We start from the raw sequence: 19,528 nt of genomic DNA, 5'->3' as shown, positions 1-19,528 counted from the left end.
CAGGAAGTAACAGCCCACCACTCAGTGCTCAGAATAAATGTCCTAAACAATACTCTTGAACATAAAATGTTGTCCTATGGTTTCCCATAGTTCATCAGTGTCTCAGACACTCATTATGGTTAGGACATCCGGTTCAAAACGACACAGATTTCGCTCACAAAAGACATATCGATGTATCCGGATGGTGTAACGATGGACCTGAGTGTGATTATATTCCACGGTTGCGAAAAGGCAAAACATCGTTTTATGACGTTAAGTGATTAACAGTTCTGTGGTCTGTGCTCACAAGGCAGCAGGACATGATGTGGTTTCATGCTTCTATGTGGTTGAGCTGGACTGCACACAGCAGAGGAAGTGCAATGAAATTGCATCAGTGCTGCCTCACCTCAGCAAGGAACATCTATGCCTCCCCCTCCACCCTGTTAACACCTCTGTGCATACAGGAGCAGCACTGTACCCAATTCTCTCATGCATCTGTTTCCTGTTTTCCCTGTCGGTTCTCATTTAACAGAAATATCATCACTTACGTTTCAAGCAGTATTTTAAACCAAATTATTAAAGCTTCTTTCTCCCTGTGTATATAGTCTGAGCATAGTCTGAATCAGAGCTTTGAACTAACAACCACTTTTTTTTACTTTTAACAGACAGCAAGCCCTGTTCCATGTGCTGGCAGCGTATTCGGTGTACAATACGGTGAGTGTCGGTTACACGACGCAGGAAATTATATGCATAGTTAATCGGAGGAGAGGTGAATAGCACTAGACCTACACACCTTGTTTTTGCCAAACCCTTTTGCTTTCATCTCACTTGGTTTTGATAGAGTTAGATAAAGCTCTAAAAAATCGCATCTGAACCATGTAGTTGTGGTCATTTGAATTTCTAAATTGGTCCGGATATTGTTTGCTGTTTATATGCTAGTAATATTTTATTGATTTAAGTAATGTGTAATTGCATCTGTGATGATGATAAATGACCAGTTGGGTTTTTCTGGGGGATTTTTATCTGTAGGAGGTGAGCTACTGCCAGGGCATGAGCCAGATTGCAGCCATTTTACTGATGTACCTGAACGAGGAGGATGCATTCTGGGCCCTGTCTCAGCTTCTCACCAACCAGAAGCATGCCATGCATGGTGAGATGGTTTTATCTACTGTGTGAAGTTTATTATTTATCGTTACAGGTAGTAGTATTTAAAATTCAATGAATTCTTCAACGTTAATAACGTTGAATGCCTGAAATTCCTGAGTGATCAGTTTTCACATTGAATCATTTGAAGTGAACTGTATCATGCAGTGTTTACAATGCCGATTGTCTGGTTACTCCCAGGATTCTTCATCCCTGGCTTCCCCAAACTGCACCGCTTCCAGACTCATCATGACCAGATCTTGGCTAAACTTCTTCCAAAGCTCAAGAAGCACTTGGTAAGGTCATCTTCTCAAATATATTTAGTTAGACAAGAGCTTGAAATGATTTGTTATCTTTACAGGCTTATTTTTCTGTCTCTCTCTTGTTCAGGATAAGGAGCAGATGACTACTGGTATATACACAACCAAATGGTTCCTGCAGTGTTTTATCGACAGGGTGAGGAGTTTTCCACATTTGGGTTTCTTTTGATTCACCCAGATATCCTATCTGGACCATAAAGCACTGTTCGAGAATTGTGTTCCATTAGCTTTTAAGCAAACTTATAAATCCTGGACATAACATTGAACAGAAACCTCATGTACCTCACATGATGGACATCCACACTGTGATAAGATATATGCACAGTACAAGAACATTTTAGATTTCCAAACATTAGTTTTCCGGCACAAAATTACATTTTAGAGAAAAATGTAAAGAAAGCAGCGTATTATGTAAGAGACCACTTTTCAGACTAAAAACACAATGAAGGCTGCTGGGTTTTACTGAAAAATTAAGAAGCAAGTGTGACAGTCAACGTCTCCTAAAGAACTGTGGCTGGTTCTGCAGGATACTTACCGGCTAATGTCCTTATAAAACTGTACATCCAAGGATCTTCACACCAAATATTGATTTTGTTTCATTTATTACTGTTGACTGGCCTCTATGTAGAATTATATGTATTATTATGTAGAAGCATTTAAGGCATTTAACATGAAGGCATCTTTGCTAGTGCAGAAAATCCAGCAGTCATTGTGGGTTTGTTTTTTTGTCTGAAAAGTGGTCTCTTATGTAATATGCTGCTTTCTTTAATGACATACAGACATGTTTCTGTAACAGTTAATTGTGTGCTGGAAAACTAATGTTTTGAAATCGAAAATGTTTTGTGCTGACTTGATAATGTAGAAGTCATGAAACAAAAAATCTATAACGAAACATCTAGTGCCTGTACTGTCTATAGTTTGTCAACCCTAATGTCTTTATCAAATAGACACCGTTCACGTTGACTCTGCGTCTCTGGGACATTTACATTCTTGAAGGAGAGAGGATTTTGCCTGCCATGGCTTACACGGCTCTTAAAATCCACAAGAGTAAGCATCACTTTATTTCTTCGCACTCAGAGATGTAAATGTGATTTGTTTTGAAGGCTTTGAGAAATTTAGTCAGTTTGTCACGATGTCATGTTGGATACACATGACAGGCTCTTGCATATCGTGAATAAGTAGAGAACTGTTCTTGCACCTTCTCAGAGTGTCTGTTGAAGATGCCTTTGGAGGATCTGCGAGAGTTTCTGCAGGAGAGCATCTCCTCCTCCTTCCAGCTGAGCAATGATGCTGTTATAGAGCAGCTGCAGAACGCCATGTCTGAGCTACGAAAAATGAAGTTGGATCTTCCTCCTGCACGTACGCGCCATTATCTGTTTCTGCTTTTTTTTTTCTTTTTTCTTTTTCTCCTTCCTTTTCTTTTAAGAATGAAGTGTTGAGTCTCAGTATATTTAATTGTCCCTGAATTGTCAGAATGCTAGTAGTAGCAAGTCAGGCAACAGGTCTTGTGCTATAATCTTGAAGACGTTTATTTATTCATTTAAGCTTCATAATTTCTTCCGATAAAACCAGCAAAAAATAGATTATGGGTAGAGAGAGGCAAGAACACAGTCTGAATCCTCAGACATCTTGCAACTGAAATACTATTGCACAGAAGAGTGGTCAAAAATTCCAGCAAGCCGATGTCAGAGACTGGTGGACAATTATGCAAAACACCTAAAGGGGGCCAAGGGTGTACTTGGGTTTTCCACAGAAGAATATCACATCGATATTTCTGTTGAATAAATGGTTGAAAATATAATTTTCCTTATCGCTTTGTTCAAGTATATCAACTTATTAGGCACTGTTTCAAAGAGAATCAAATGTTTGCTTCTCCAAACAATTTCCAGTGGGGTGTACTTATTTTTTCACAGGACTATAGGTAGCAAAAAAGATCTAGAAAAGATACAATGAGCACAAAATTAAACTAAGTATATTTGTTTTTGTATTTTTACAGCTAAAGGTGATGAGCTACCGAAGAAACCTCTGGGTGTAGAGCGTCCAATTGTGCTAACCCCTATAACCTCTGTACAGCCAGCCAAAGATGCTGACCAACGCCCAGTTCACCCTCAAACAAATAGCCCCACCATTCAGAAGCGGCTTCCACCTACGCCTCCAGCCAGAGCAGTATCCCTGCACCCCCAGCCACAGTGTCCAGAACTCCAAATCTCATATTCACAGCCGGATATGAAAAGCCCTGAGACTGGTGCTGCAGAAGAGAGGCTGGTTTCCTCTTCTGCACGTAATTCTCTGTCACCTGGGAGTAGAGAGAACCTTTTCCAGGCAGACTCTGGTGAATGGCCTCCTCCATACCTGCCCTCAGAGAATGAGGTATACATGGAGACTCTAATGTATACATGTATACAGGTGGACTCTCTAAATCTCCCTGAACTGCCTCCACCTCCTCTACCCTGCCTCAACCCAGAGTCTGGGATTGGTCTTTCACCCTCAGAGGGCTCGTTCCCACCAGCACCAACCAAACTGGACCTCATCCAGGAGGATCTGTCTACATCACCATCTTCCTACAGAGCACAGCGACAGTATGGCAAGTTCCCTGTCAATTTTTACATCCCGGGATCCCCGGGTGCTCGACGACCCTCTGAACACTCTCATTATGACAATCTGTCTGAGGAAGAAGAGCAGTCTATAGAGAAGATTCCAGGAAACCAGGAGAACTTGGGCCTCGCTTCTCAGCCCTGGCCTACTCCACCTAGCTTGTTTTACATTCCTGACTCGGCTCCAGCTCCACCTCCACCTCTAAAGCCAGCCACAGAACACCTTGACCCTCATGGCTGTGTGACATCAAACTGCGCCTTCCTTCAACCTCCGCCTGAGTTTACAGACCCGCCGTCCGCTGTTTCTTCTCCTCTGCTACCTTACACAGCAGTCCAGTCTGCGCAGAACCAGAACAACGTCTACAGGAATCAACTGCAGCCTCCCAGGCTGCCAATAAAACCTGCAGCACTTTCCTCCCAGCCCAAACCAGTGTGTGCTGACTTTAACCGGATGCATGTCCCAAATCACCAACCGCCAAAGCCTGTGACCTTCTAGCACAGGAAACTGTGCACTCTCATTTGTGCCATTGCAATAAAATTAAAAAAAAAAAGAGGCCATGTTGAGTGTCCATGATGGTTACGGTTTTCAGTGTTGAACCCCTTTTTAAATTCTTATGTTTGTCACCTTATGGTGCTCGAGAATTTGCGACTCATTTTGTGTTTAGTAATATTTAACGCAGCATATTTTGCCTCATTAGGGCGAGTGAGTGAGTAAGTGAGTGAGTAATTATATTCTTCTGTTTCTATTTGTTTTGTTCCCTTTTTTTTTTTTTTTTACAAATAGTAAGCCAGTTGTCTATTAAAACTCTGATTTGTTTACAATGCAAAGGTAAACTAGATTATAATAAGGGTGCCATAATTTTGTACATGCAGCAAGCATACACCATAGTACTTTCAAGATAATCTACAGCACACACATTCCTCCCTTTAGGCATTTTGCAAAGGTGTCCAAGAAACAGTTTTTCTATAAATTGGTGGCCATAAAAGTGTTTATTGAAATATGTTGACTGTGTTTACAGTCGCTGTTTAGACAGCGTCATGTGAAGTGTCAAATGAGTACCTTACTGTTAAAAAAGAAAAAAATAATGTTAAGTGGGCATATTTCCGAGAAACTGAGCGTTGACGTTACTCCTCTGTGGTGTTTTGTGATGGTCATGTTCAGGACTGGAGATGGCATGCGCCTCTGTACGAGTCTGACCTTGATCAGTTATTTTTACATGGAGTTTTTGCACGATTGAGCAGTAGCGCCATCGTGTGGAAGATAATCGTTCTTTAAAGTAGAGTGGAGCAATGACAGTATCACTTTGAATTCAATAACCTCAAACACTTTTTCTTTAACATTACTAATCTGAATCCTGGAGTCAATTACACCATCCTGATATCTGCTGTTGCTGGAGACAATATAACAAGTATGTTTTAGAGAACTGTGTTCTCATTGGATGATAAAAGGAATGTCATGAAGTGGTATTTCTTTTGCACTGTTTATTTTTATTACATGAATTATTTAATAATGTTCTGTTTTTGTGTTCCTCTGGTGTAAATACTTTATCACAGCAAACCAAGATGGACTTGTGTCTTGTTTGCAATGCCATGCAGACAGTAAATGATATTATGAAAAGCTTAAAAGGGAAGAAAAAAAAAAACTTCAGTATGTGTGTTTTGTCTTTGTTTTGGTGTAAAAGTAATCTTGAGACAGTTTACAGTTAGAGCATTTATTAGATATTTATATTACTGCTTTGTCGGATCTTTAGTAGTAGTGCAGCGTGTGATCGCCCTAAAGCAGAACTGCAGGCTCGTTCAATGCATTACATCACACAAGATCACACTTCAACTCTTGGAAAAGTGCGACACAGTGCAGTCTTAGTCAGAATTTCAAAAACAAATATTTACCCTATCCCCGCTCACTTTAAATACAGTCTTTACACACCTGAGTTAAGTAAACAAGATTATACATGTACATGAAAAACAGAAAAAGGCATTTCATTGGTTCAGAGTGCTTTGGTATAATTAAATCACAGTAATATGGGTCAGAATATTGTGCTTGAGCTATAACTTCACTTTCTGACATAATCAGTTCCAAAAATAAATCACTTCATTATCAGTAAGAAAACATACAAGCAAACATGGAAGTGCAAAGTACAGTAACAGTGTATCGAGATATCTTCTGAGTGTTATTGCGATTGTTGTTTAAAACTCCTCTCCATATGAACCTTTAATAAAGCGCACACATGAAGGTTGTTCATGTTAGTTACTTCTGATAGGAAGATGGATAAAAGAAATGTGGGCATGTCCCTGTCATCACCTGCATTCTGAATCTTACCTTCTATGTACTTGGGTGTTTCTTGAAGCGAAACATTTGTCAAAAGGCACCATGCAGCCTGAGAATGTAACACAGCCTTGAGGGAACTGCGAGCAAGTGGAGATCTGGATGCGGTTTGTTTTGCAACTGGATTTGCTGTTACTGTTACGATGCTGCTGCTGGCTTTGAAAGTCTTTGCTGGGATCTGAGAGGGTTTTGGAGCTAAATCTTCAGTTGCGTGATGAGGTTGCTCAGAGACGAGACGCTCGCCTTCAACTTGGCGTCATCTTCTGACCTGAGGGCCACTCCTGCCAGACGGGTGGATCCGTTCACTCCTAACACACAGGGCAAACTGAGGAACACCTCAGAGCCGACACCTCCCCATCCCTGAAAAACACACACACACAGAATGAGTTCCAAAAGGATTAGGGCTGTGAGAGCAAATGCTATTTGGCTTGTTGTATATTACAGTGACTACATTTACATGCACATCGATATTACTCAGAATTTTTCAATATTCTAATTACTACCGAGTCACGTAAACACCACAATCCAATTGCCCGATTCAGATTAATACAATAAACTGATGCCCCAAATTCTGATTCCCGCCCCTGGAATATGCCTGTTTTAATCAGAAATTTGTTGCATGTAAACACCTTGTTCTGGAGATGTATGTGCATGCTCTGACCGCAAGGAATTGTGGGTACTAACAGATGCTTAGTTGTAGAGTAGGTATTTAGGAATGACAACTCAGTCATACTTGCAACAACCATATGTATACAGGAATATTCCGATGCCTGTACGCATGTAAACATCTTATTCGGAATATGGCTTCAACCCGAATACAGACTTTAAACATAAAACAAAGACAAGGTATTTGATGTTTTATCTAATAAACTGCATAGTTTTTTTTGTTTGTTTTTTTTTGTTTTTTTTTAGGATAAACATCTATTTCGAAATTGATGCATGCAACATGTTACAAAAAAGTTGGGATGGGAAATTTAGGACTAATAGCAATGTGACAAGTTGAAATAAGAAGGTGATGTGAAACAGGTGAGGAGATCGTCTAATCATAGTATATAAGGAGCCTCCAAAAAGGTCCTAGTCTTTCAAGAGCAATGATGGGTCGAGGCTCGCCAGTCTGCCAACAGATGCGTCAGCGAATAATCCAACACTTTGAGAACAACATTCCCCCAAAGACAAATCGATAGGATTTTGTGCATTTCACCTTCTACAGTGCACAATATAATTAAAAGATTCAAGGAATCCGGTCAAATCTCGGTGCCTAAAGGGCAAGACCGAAACCACTTCTGAGTGCGTGTGATCTCCGATCCCTCAGACGTCACTGTCTTAAAAACCATCACGAGTCTGTTATGGATATCCTGACATGGGCTCAGGAATACTTTGGTAAAGCTTTGACAGTCAGCACCATTCGCCGCTGCATCCACAGATACAAGTTAAGGCTTTACTATACAAAGCAGAAGCCATACATCAACACTGTCCAGAAGCATCGCCGACTTCTCTGGGCTCGGTCTCATCTGAGATGGACAGTAGCACAGTGGAATCGTGTTTTGTGGTCCGACGAGTCAACATTTCAAATAGTTTTTGGACAAAATAGCTGTCCTGTTCTCCGGGCCACAGAGGAAAAGGACCATCCAATCTGTTATCAGCATCAGGTCCAAAAGCCACCATCTGTCATGGTATGGGTGTGTGTCAGTGCCCATGGCATGGGTAACTTGCACATCTGCGAGGGCATCATTAATGCAGAAAGATATGTACACATTTTGGAGCAACATATGCTGCCATTAAAAAGCAGAACAACACCAAACCACATTCTGCCCTAATTACAAGCACATGGTTAGGTAAGCAGAGAGTGTGGGTGCTAGCATGGCCTGCCTGCAGTCCTGACCTGTCTCAGATTGAGAATGTCTGGTGCATTATGAAGCGCAAAATAAGGCAATGAAGGCCCCATACAGTTGCGCAGCTGAAGAAATGCATAATGGATGAATGGGGGAAAATTCTGCTGCTAAACTTAACCAACTGGTGTCTTCACTCAGCGTCCAAACGCTTAATAAGTGTTATTAAAAGAAAAGGTGACGTTACACAGAGGTAAACAGTCGACTGGCCCAACTTTTTTTGGAGTGTGTTGCAGTCATCAGATTGTGTAGAGTGCAGTTTGTACAGAGTGTATAGTTTCAAAACTAAATTAAATTCACAAAGTAAAACATAAAATAATGTGTTTTCAATATAGTGAATTGAATTTGTCAAATGACTTTGTTTTAATTGCATTTTCCATACTGTCCCAACTTTTTCAGAATTGGGGTTGTAGAAAAGCATAGTGCGGAGCTACTGCTAATGTTCACGCTGTCTGTGGCAGTAAAGGAAAACAAAAAGGTTCATTAACACACTCAAATGCATTCCAATACTTGTTCCAATCGTTTTAAGCCATTAAACTTCAAATGCATTTTAAATGAATTTAATAACCGTAACCACACACTAATAAGGTACAAGTGAGTAATTTTGCTGGGGAGAATCTCGACATGGACTAAAGGAGTCAACCATATTTTTTTTTTTTAAATCTGATCGTTTTAATACTCTACACAGCAACTGACCCTGTGGTTAACAGAGAAACTAATATGGAAGAAAAGTGATACTGCTCCAACTGTGTTCATATGATCTATCAGACAGACAGACTATATATACTATATATATATATATATATATATACTATATATAGACAGACTAACCTGAGCCAGAGTAGTGATGGAGTGTGTTTTTCTCTGGTCTGTAAGAATGGAGTGTGTGATGTCAGCGATGGACAGCCCCACTGACCATGACCTCTGACCTCTCCCCTTCAACATCTCAAACGCCCTGCATGGTGTCAACAATGCTGATTAAATATTATACCACATCACATTATGCAAACAAAACACAGGACAGATTTGATGTATTCCTCTTTTTTTTTATACAACCCCAATTCCAAAAAAGTTGGGACGCTGTGTAAAATGTAAATAAAAAAAGAATGCAATGATTTGCAAATTTCATGAACCCATATGTTATTCACAATAGAACATAGAAAACTAATCAAATGTTTAAACTGAGGAAATGTACCATTTTAAGAAAAAAATAAGGTGATTTTTAATTTGATTGCCACAACATGTCTCAAAACAGTTGAGACAGGGCAACAAAAGGCTGGAAAAGTAAGTGTTACTAAAAAGGAACAGCTGGAGGAACATTTTGCAAATAATTATGTTAATTGGGAACAGGTCAGTAACATGATTGGGTATAAAAAAAAGAGTGTCTTAGAGAGGCAGAGTCTCTCAGAAGTAAAGATGGGATGGAATCTGGATGGAAGCAGATGTTGCTGTAAAACCTGCATATACCTTTCACCACTGATGATGCTTTTCCAGATTCCACAGGCACTAATGCACCCCATACCACCAGAGATGCAGGCTTTTGAACTTAGCGCTGATATAAAGCCGGATGGTCCCTCTCCTCTTTACTCCTCCATGGTTTCCAAAACGAATTTCAAATTTCGATTCATCTGACCACAGAACAGTTTTGCCTCAGTCCATTTTAAATGAGCTTTGGCCCAGAGAAGACGGCTGCGTTTCTGGATCATGTTCACATATGGCTTCTTCTTTGCATGATAGAGATTTAACCAGCATTTGAGGATGGCACGGCGAACTGTGTTCACAGACAATGAGTTCTGGAGGTGTTTCTGAGCCCATGCAGTGATTTCCATTACAGAATCATGTCTGTTTTTAATGCAGTGCCGCCTGAGGGCCTGAAGATCACAGACATGCAGTATTGATTTTCACCCTTGTCCCTTGTGCACAGAGATTTCTCCAGATTCTCTAAAGCGTTTGATATTATGTACTGTAGATGACGAGATATTCATAGTCTTTGCAATTTTACATTGAATATTATTCTGAAATTGTTCCACAAATTGTAGACGCAGTTTTTCACAGATTGGTGAACCTCTGCCCATCTTTACTTCTGAGAGACTCTGCCTCTCTAAGAGACTCTTTTTATACCCAATCATGTTACTGACCTGTTACCAATTAACCTCCAGCTGTTTTTTAGTTCAGATACTTACTTTTCCAGACTTTTGTTGCCCCGTCCCAACTTTTTTTGAGAAATGTTGCTGCCATCAAATTCAAAATGACATTTACTAAGTTTAAACATTCGATATGTTTTCCATTTTCTATGGTGAATAACAAATGGGTTTATGAGATTAACAAATCATCGCATTCTGTTTTTATTTACATTTCACACGGCGTCACAACTTTTTTTGGAATTGGGGTTGTACCACAGCGCTGCTGAATTCTCATTTCTGATTGGTCAAAATGTGTTAATACAAATCACAACTTAATATTAACACACTTGTACTAATGTGTTAATTCTATAGCCACAGCTCATTCACGAGGACTTGTACAGCAGACACTCCACATAAATAGATTTTAAAAACGTGTGTAATTGTTGATATGTTGTAGTAGTATGGAAGGAGTCTCCAGTGTTAATGCTCTGTAACAGCGCTAACCACCACAGGCAGGTCTTCAAGACAAAGTAACTAAAAAGCAGCATAATTTTTGGTCTTTTGGTTTTATTAACTTCAAGAAAGAAAAAGAGAAACTGGTGACTATTTACAGCTGCTATAGCATAAGTGATCATTTCATTGATTATTTTATATACAAGCACATCCTGTGTTTTTTCTTGCATTATAGCACTACATTTTTTCTTACCTTATAGCATTATTGCAGGATTTCAAACAATTTTTTTTTTAACATCATTCAATAGTCCACACTTTTACCTGTCTATCAGTGGTCTTGTGGAGTTGGACACTGGGACTAACACTTGGTGCTTGTCCCCTCCTACATTAGCCCAGACAGCGACTAAAAGTGAATCATACCATCATCAGCATTGTGTCAACAATTAAAAAGAGTCAAACACATTACGTGTGATTCTATATTCATCATCAACACCTCCATTTACATTTATCACATTTACATGTATTCATTTAGCAGATGCTTTTATCCACAGCGACTTACAAATAAGGAAATACACGCAAAGCGATGAATCAAGCGGAGAACGATACAAGTAGTGCTACCATACAAGATTATTTAATTGAGTTCCAGAGAAGAAAGTTTAAAAGTATGATCATCATGACAAACGATCTGCATCAATAGAAATGTCCGAAAAAAATGTACAGATGAGCTCACCCTTATTGTCAGATAGCTCTCCTATGACCCAGGCTTTTTTGCTCGTGCTGTTAGCCAGTAATGCAATGTTGAGGATGTAAGAGAGTCTCTCGGACTCCAGGTTACAGCCTACACCAATCACATGCGTAGGTGACAGGCAACTCTGTCTCCATGCCACATGGGTCATTATCTCCACTAAGAACAAGAAGAGTTCCAGATCACAAACACACACACACACACACACAAACACAACTCAAAGCTGTTGTGCTACATTATTAAAGCAAGAGCATATTTTAAGGTGTTTGGAGACCTATTTAACCATACCATTTCACAGACAGAAAAAAAAATATTGCAATATTGTAAGGTTGGTGTTTTTTTTCCCCAGGCTTTCGTTTGCATTTTTGTGGAAACAAAACCCTAGTCTAAACTGAGCTGCTTAGCTCCACCCTTTTTTCCCTAAAAAAGGCAACTCAAAAGGTAATTTAACAGAAGGGGTGGAGTTAGTTTGAGGGAAGAGAAAGCACGTGTACGCATACTCACACCAAACCCCACCCGACAGAAGTATGCAGTGATATTTGACAGAAATATTCTCAGTACAATCCAAAGACGTTTCGTGACGTATTACTCCAAATTTCCATGTGCACACCCAGAGCTGTCCCTATGGTGTACTGTATCACGCAATTTCCACCTGACCTGTGGTCATTATTTCACATTTTTTACCACCAAATGTTAATGCATTTTGGATCACTATCATTGTAAAAATATTCACAATTAACACTGTGTTCAAAAATCTGTTCTAATAAGCTTCAGAAACCAGACATCAAAGTTATACATTATAAAGTATGGAGGAGCAGTGGACTTCCCAGCTGTTTGTTTGTTGTTGTTTTTTTTTTTTTGCAATGACTAAATGTTACTGAACATCATCTTTATATTATCGTTCATGTTTGATTCGGTTTTCTCTTAAACAGCTGGTTTAGCCATGTGTGGGTGTCTGGGAAAACTCATCACACGGGGCTGTGGCTCGATTCTATCAGCCATAAATAAATAAATAAATAAATAAATAAATCAGGTTTCGAGCAAAATTGAGTTTTTACAGACAAGAACATACAGTAAGTTGACATCTATACTTAAATATATTACTAAAACAACATGGTAATGTATTTATTTATTACACATTTAGAATGTACCTAGCCTTGCCTGTCTGCCTGCAAAGATCATGTTGGAAAAGAAGCTAGTTGAACAATCGCAGTCGTAAAAACAATCAGTCTGTCTAAAGTTGTGTAAAACCTTGCTAGCTAAGTGTGATTTCCTCACACAGTGAATGTCAGGCTTTGATGAAGAACTTATATATATATATATAAATATTATATATATATATATATATAAATATTATATATATATATATAAAAATATATTATATATATATATATATATATATATATATATATATATATATATATATATATATATATATATATATATATACACACACACACACACACACACACACACACACATATACATACAGTATCTCATAAAAGTGAGTACACTCCTCACATTTTTGTAAATATTTGATTATATCTTTTCATGTGACAACACTGAAGAAATGACACTTTGCTACAATGTAAAGTAGTGAGTGTACAGCTTGTATAACAGTGTAAATTTGCTGTCCCCTCAAAATAACTCAACACACAGCCATTAATGTCTAAACCGCTGGCAACAAAAGTGAGCACACCCCAAAGTGAAAATGTCCACATTGGGCCCAAAGTATCAATATTGTGTGTGGCCACCGTTATTTTCCAGCACTGCCTTAACCCTCTTGGGCATGGAGTTCACCAGAGCTTCACAGGTTGCCACTGGAGTCCTCTTCCACTCTTCCATGATGACATCACGGAGCTGGTGGATGTTAGAGACCTTGTGCTCGTCCACCTTCCGTTTGAGGATGCCCCACAGATGCTCAATAGGGTTTAGGTCTGGAGACATGCTTGGCCAGTCCATCACCTTCACCCTCAGCTTCTTTAGCAAGGCAGTGGTCGTCTTGGAGGTGTGTTTGGGGTCGTTATCATGCTGGAATACTGCCCTGCAGCCCAGTCTCCAAAGGCATTCCGAAGTACATGTTGGCACTCATGGTTCCCTCAATGAACTGTAGCTCCCCAGTGCCGGCAGCACTCATGCAGCCCCAGACCATGACACTCCCACCACCATGCTTGACTGTAGACAAGACACACTTGTCTTTGTACTCCTCACCTGGTTGCCGCCACACACGCTTGACACCACCTGAACCAAATAAGTTTATCTTGGTCTCATCAGACCACAGGACATGGTTCCAGTAATCCATGTCCTTAATCTGCTTGTCTTCAGCAAACTGTTTGCGGGCTTTCTTGTGCATCATCTTTAGAAGAGGCTTCCTTCTGGGACGACAGCCATGCAGACCAATTTGATGCAGTGTGCAGCGTATGGTCTGACCACTGACAGGCTGACCCCCCACCCCTTCAACCTCTGCAGCAATGCTGACAGCACTCATACGTCTATTTCCCAAACACAACCTCTGGATATGACGCTGAGCACGTACACTCAACTTCTTTGGTCGAACATGGCGAGGCCTGTTCTGAGTTGAACCTGTCCTGTTAAACCGCTGTATGGTCTTGGTCACCGTGCTACAGCTCAGTGTCAGGGTCTTGGCAATCTTCTTATAGCCTAGGCCATCTTTATGTAGAGCAACAATTCTTTTTTTCAGATCCTCAGAGAGTTCTTTGCCATGAGGTGCCATGTTGAACTTCCAGTGACCAGTATGAGGGAGTATGAGAGCGATGACACCAAATTTAACACACCTGCTCCCCATTCACACCTGAGACCTTGTAACACTAACAAGTCACATGACACTGGGGAGGGAAAATGGCTAATTGGGCCCAATTTGGACATTTTCACTTAGGGGTGTACTCACTTTTGTTGCCAGCGGTTTAGACATTAATGGCTGTGTGTTGAGTTGTTTTGAGGGGACAGCAAATTTACACTGTTATACAAGCTGTACACTCACTACTTTACATTGTAGCAAAGTGTCATTTCTTCAGTGTTGTCACATGAAAAGATATAATCAAATATTTACAAAAATGTGAGGGGTGTACTCACTTTTGTGAGATACTAATATATAATAATATATATATTAGTAATAATAATAATTAGTATAATAAATTAGTATAATATTAATAATAATTATATATATATATATATATATATATATATATATATATATATATATATATATATATATATATATATATATATATATATATATATATATATATATATAGAGAGAGAGAGAGAGAGAGAGAGAGAGAGAGAGAGAGAGAGAGAGAGAGAGAGAGAGAGAGAGAGAGTGAGTGAGTGAGAGAGAGAGAAGGAAATGTCGAATTCTGACCATGAGATGGGTTTTCCATGCGTCAACAATAAAAAGATAATTTCTAGATGAGTTCCAAGCCATTGCCCATTTCTCACCCACCAGAGGTTTCAGTACAGTCAGTACTGCTTACTCATCACACTGAAACAGCTACATATGACAGTGTGAGTCAGACACCCAGTGGCTGCAGATTGTAATATTCCACCGAAATGTGGTTCTGTACCACAACACCTGTATTAGTCACAACACCTGTATTAGGGTAAAGGACAAAGAGCCAAGAAGCTGCATGACTGCACACTGACCAGGCTGAGAGGCGATGAGCAGCACTGCACTGGGACTGAGGCGAGCCAGGCTCGGGATGATCTTTCCATACAGATCCACATTAGTCTGCACCACACTCACAAACGACTGCTCATTATTCCAAGCATTTGCCGTAACCACCACCACCTTAGAACCGGCTGAGGCTGACAGATCTGCAAGAACACACACACACACACACACACACACACACACACACACACACACACACACACACACACACACACACACACACACACACACACACAGTGAAGCCTCAGTGAGCTAGAAGCCAGTTACACAATCCTGCAAAGGCTATTTTATATGAGTCATGTGAATGTCTGTTACTGTTTTAGAAGGAACTCAACAGATTTCTAATAATATTTTTATATTATTATTATTACATATAATAATATAAATGTGTGTCAATTACACAAATATAGTATATCTAGAATGTGAGAATATATAAAATATGTCACCTATAGGTAAAAAGTACATTTAAAAATATAAAAATAAATTCAGAAGAAATACACTGGGGTCCTCTGAATAGATTACTAGAAAAAGATGCCAAAAAAGGTTATTGAAAATATCTGCAAACATTCTTTCATTAAGAAAGTAAACAAAGTTAGATCGTTTTGAAGTGATAGGAGCCATGTTAAGTTTGTGCTGTTACTATGTGACTGTCTCTTGTATAACTTTATCTCCTCCACACATCCCAGTGGAGATAGCTGAAAGTTCTGATGAATTGTCCAGTCAATAGTGTGTTATGTAATATATGAATTCATGCAGCGCCACTGATGCTAACTGGGGAAATACACGAAATTTGTATAAACAGAAATGCTACCATAATCCCATGGTTCTTTTAATAAATATATCCAATCTTAAAACTCTGGATCAGCAGTAGTAGGATTAGCAGTAGCAGCGTTGGATCATCAGGATCAATAACTACAAAAGTGAAACAGCATGGTGCTTTTACTGACAGTTGTTCAAGCCCTGGTACCACTGATGGACCCTTGAGCCAAGCCATGCTCCATCAGGCTCACCATGAACTCTGACCCCAGCTTCCTAACAAGTTATCTTCTTCTTAAAACAAGCAAATAAATGAACATTTTCTTTTAGGCACTGAATGAATGTTTACCTTTTGAGACTTCCACCTTTGGCAGGCTGAATATCTCCAAGTCCAGGGTGCCTGCTTTGGTTGAACACTCTGGTATGTCGATTAAAACCAGTTTGTCCACAAAACCCTTTCGTATAAGTAGAGGAAGAAATAAGACCAGGTTTAAAAAAACAGTCTATTTATATAATTAAATATAATCGAATGGAATGAAAGGCTGAGAAGGAGAAATTTGAAATCATTAGTTAGATAGTTACTTAGTTGAAAAATAAATAATAACCCAATCTGTATAGAGTCATTTTTTGTAAAAATTGGAGATATTTACTTTAGCCATTATACTCAGCACAGCAGCCATCCCCAAGTCTCCTCCTCCAATCACAGAGACCTTATTTACACTCGGTTCAGGCTGATTTCCACCTATAAAGACAGAGAACGGAGTTTATTGACTACTATTAGGCTTTTTATAACAATTGAAAAAAAAAATCAGGCTTGCTGTAGTTGGGTAGTTTTGCAAGACAAGTAACGAGTAATGAAAGAAACATAACGCTACCTCACCAAGGTTGATTATTTTTCTAAAACAGCACATCTTGAACGGGTTTATTCCTCTTGTATCACAGCAATTTACCAACGGTTAAATGTATAATTAATTAAAGAACAATACATCATATTTTTATCCATTTATAATTAGATTTAATGTTGTGCAATATCAACTAAATAAGTTGCTTCCTATTATCTCATACATCATAGCAGCCCTAGCCTTTTATTTTTTTTTGCCTCTTGATGTTAATAAGACAAAAAAAAAAAATACAGCTAGACAGAAACTGCAAATCCCTCTATCTTGAATACTTTCGAGTGTCAGAAAATTCACAGCTTAACCTTGACTGTTTTAAAGCACAGGCCCTGGAGACTCCTTTCAAAAATGCTAATTTAACATCTCACAGAAACCTTCACCATTTATAGAAATGATAACACACCCAAAAGGAGCATATTATTTGAATCACAGCCAGCATTACTGTTATAGAAAGTTAATCAACACCTTCTGATCTCTGATCAGAATCGAGAATGCAAGAATTTAACAGGGCTGTGGTACAAACAGAAGAATACCATTACATCTTTACACTGAGTGTTAGAAAGCAAAAACTTTTCTTTTTTTTTTTAAACCACCTTCGGTGATGTTTAGATGTGAAACGATGGCAAGAAGCTCATTAGGGTCTTTTTCATCTCCTGTAGACTTCATGGCCAGAGGAGGATCCTCTTCAAACTTAGCAATCATCTCCTCCAGCAGCACTATCACGGATGATTTGGGCTGAAGATTCAGAGAGAGATGCATGTATGTATGTATGTATGTATGTATGTATGTATATGTATATGTATATATATATATATATATATATATATATATATATATATATATATATATATATATATATATATATATATATATATATAAAAATTTTAAAAACACATTTTCTACTTAGCAAATTTAATTCAAAGCAACATACAAAAGCAGCTGATGAGTGAGTTTTCAGTGAGAACTTATTAAGGAATTAATGAACTTTTTCATTAGACACACTAAATGGTCAAAACTATATGGACACCTGGCCATCACACCCATGCGTGGTTCTTCCCTAAACAGTTACCACAAAGTTTGAAGCACACAAGTGTATAGGATTTTTGTTTGTCTTTGTATGCTGTAGTGTTATAATTCCCTTCACTGGAACTAAGTGGCTTAAACCTTTCCAGCATGGCAATGCCCCTGTGAGGTTTATAACAGCATGGTGTGCCAAGGTTACAGTAGAAGAATTGTATGTCCTGCAGGGATGAACATCTTTGGGATGAACTGGAACGCCGACTGCACCCCAGGCTTCCTCACACGACATTAGTACCTGAGCTCATGAATACTCTTGTGGCTGAATGATCACAAATCCCCACACCCATGCTCCAAAATCTAGTGGAAAGCCTCCTGAGAAGAGTGGAGGTTATTATAACAGCAACGGGGGACTAAATTTATAACAGGACATTCAACAAGCACATATGGGTGTGATTGGACATGTCTCTGCATACTTTTGGCTATATAGTGTATGTGTAATGTTAATCTGAAGGATTCATTAGTGTGAATTTCCCTTTGTGATCTGTCTATCTCATTTGTGCATGTGTTAATATGACCCTTATTTAACTGCACAGCCTCAATCTCTGTTAAGTTCCCTACATGGTCCCAGTTGTGTAGCGCAGGCAGGTGGATTCGGCCCTTGGCATCCACATGTTTGCCCTCCCTGATCACCATGTTGGCTGTGGGGCGAAGAAAGCAGATAGGTGGCGTGAAGGGGAATGAATCCAACAGCCACAACTGGATCGGCAAGTTGTAGAAACAACCTGAGGAAAATAGCAGAATTCTGTGTATCCACAAAGCATTACTACATCCTCTTGAGCCATTTTAAAGGTGTAATTGATTAACTGGTGTTGTTTCTCACCTTGGTATCTGACAGGGATGTTTCCCAGCACCTTCAGCAGGTCCTTCTGAGAACTGTCAGTAAATGCTTTAAAGTAATTGAAAGGAGAGTCATTATAATAAATAAATAAATAAATAGATAGATAGATAGATAGATAGATAGATAGATAGATAGATAGATAGATAGATAAATAAATAAGTAAATAAACCCTGATGTTTTTAAGTACAAAAAGAAACAGGGACATGTAAAGGGCTCATGGATTCTGACACAGACGTCTGTTAAAGACAAATAATATACTCTTTATGGGTCAAGAAATGAATTACTCACTGTAAGTGCCGGCGACTGTTTTCATGTCTGGGTAATTAAGGTGAATTTTCTGCAATTCCTCAATGGCAACATCGTGAAATTTGTACTATTTGAAAGAATACCGTGATCAGAGATTTTACAAACATCAGGTTGGCATGTCACTCAGCTAGCAGGTCTGACCAGTTGCTGTAAGTCACCTGACTGCTCACAAATCACACATATTCCTACATTTCTAACCTAAAACTCCGGAAAGATCAAGTTCAACACCCACCTTAGAAAGAATCTTTTTAACAGACTCGTGATTCAGATCCATTGTTCCTTAAAACTTTGAGAGCTAGAAGTTGTTTCTTCCAGCTGCCGCCTTCTTTCGGCAAACTCACAACAGTAAACAGCAACTTCCGCATTCGCGCGGCGTGACGAGACGCTGA

The 19,528-nt window shown here is 39.1% G+C and overlaps 2 protein-coding genes across 2 annotated transcripts in view; one reads left to right on the top strand and one right to left on the bottom strand.

Moving 5' to 3' along the window:
• si:dkeyp-19e1.3 (USP6 N-terminal-like protein) overlaps positions 1-6,548 on the top strand; it is a 27,559-nt gene extending 21,011 nt beyond the window's left edge. The window contains exons 8-14 of the mRNA XM_017485816.3: positions 645-693; positions 1,009-1,129; positions 1,324-1,418; positions 1,513-1,578; positions 2,390-2,489; positions 2,649-2,801; positions 3,439-6,548. Of these exons, the coding sequence (XP_017341305.1) occupies positions 645-693; positions 1,009-1,129; positions 1,324-1,418; positions 1,513-1,578; positions 2,390-2,489; positions 2,649-2,801; positions 3,439-4,532 (1,678 nt within the window). The 3' untranslated portion in view covers positions 4,533-6,548. The remainder of the gene's footprint in view (positions 1-644; positions 694-1,008; positions 1,130-1,323; positions 1,419-1,512; positions 1,579-2,389; positions 2,490-2,648; positions 2,802-3,438) is intronic.
• uevld (UEV and lactate/malate dehyrogenase domains) lies at positions 5,733-19,528 on the bottom strand. The gene is made up of 12 exons (XM_017485817.3): positions 19,372-19,528; positions 19,122-19,206; positions 18,816-18,881; positions 18,554-18,717; positions 17,509-17,650; positions 16,670-16,761; positions 16,369-16,474; positions 15,236-15,406; positions 11,558-11,731; positions 11,149-11,230; positions 9,083-9,206; positions 5,733-6,722 (listed from the first exon to the last, which is right to left on the bottom strand). The coding sequence occupies exons 1-12, from the start codon at positions 19,411-19,413 to the stop codon at positions 6,558-6,560; spliced, it is 1,413 nt and encodes a 470-aa protein (XP_017341306.1). The 5' UTR covers positions 19,414-19,528; the 3' UTR covers positions 5,733-6,557.

This window comes from Ictalurus punctatus, chromosome 14, assembly GCF_001660625.3.
Source record: "Ictalurus punctatus breed USDA103 chromosome 14, Coco_2.0, whole genome shotgun sequence".
NCBI classification, from domain to species: Eukaryota; Metazoa; Chordata; class Actinopteri; order Siluriformes; family Ictaluridae; genus Ictalurus; species Ictalurus punctatus.
Note: the sequence above shows the minus strand (reverse complement) of the source record. Positions and strands in the feature narration are given on the sequence as shown.

Bases quoted from the DNA above. Each gene is read 5' to 3' on its own strand.
- uevld (XM_017485817.3), bottom strand. From the start codon at position 19,413: ATGGATCTGAATCACGAGTCTGTTAAAAAGATTCTTTCTAAG. The intron at 17,651-18,553 runs GTAGGGAACTTA...CTGAATCTTCAG, and splicing joins CGCTACACAACTGGGACCAT to CCCAAATCATCCGTGATAGT. The intron at 11,231-11,557 runs GTGAGCTCATCT...ATTCACTTTTAG, and splicing joins AGAGCTATCTGACAATAAGG to TCGCTGTCTGGGCTAATGTA.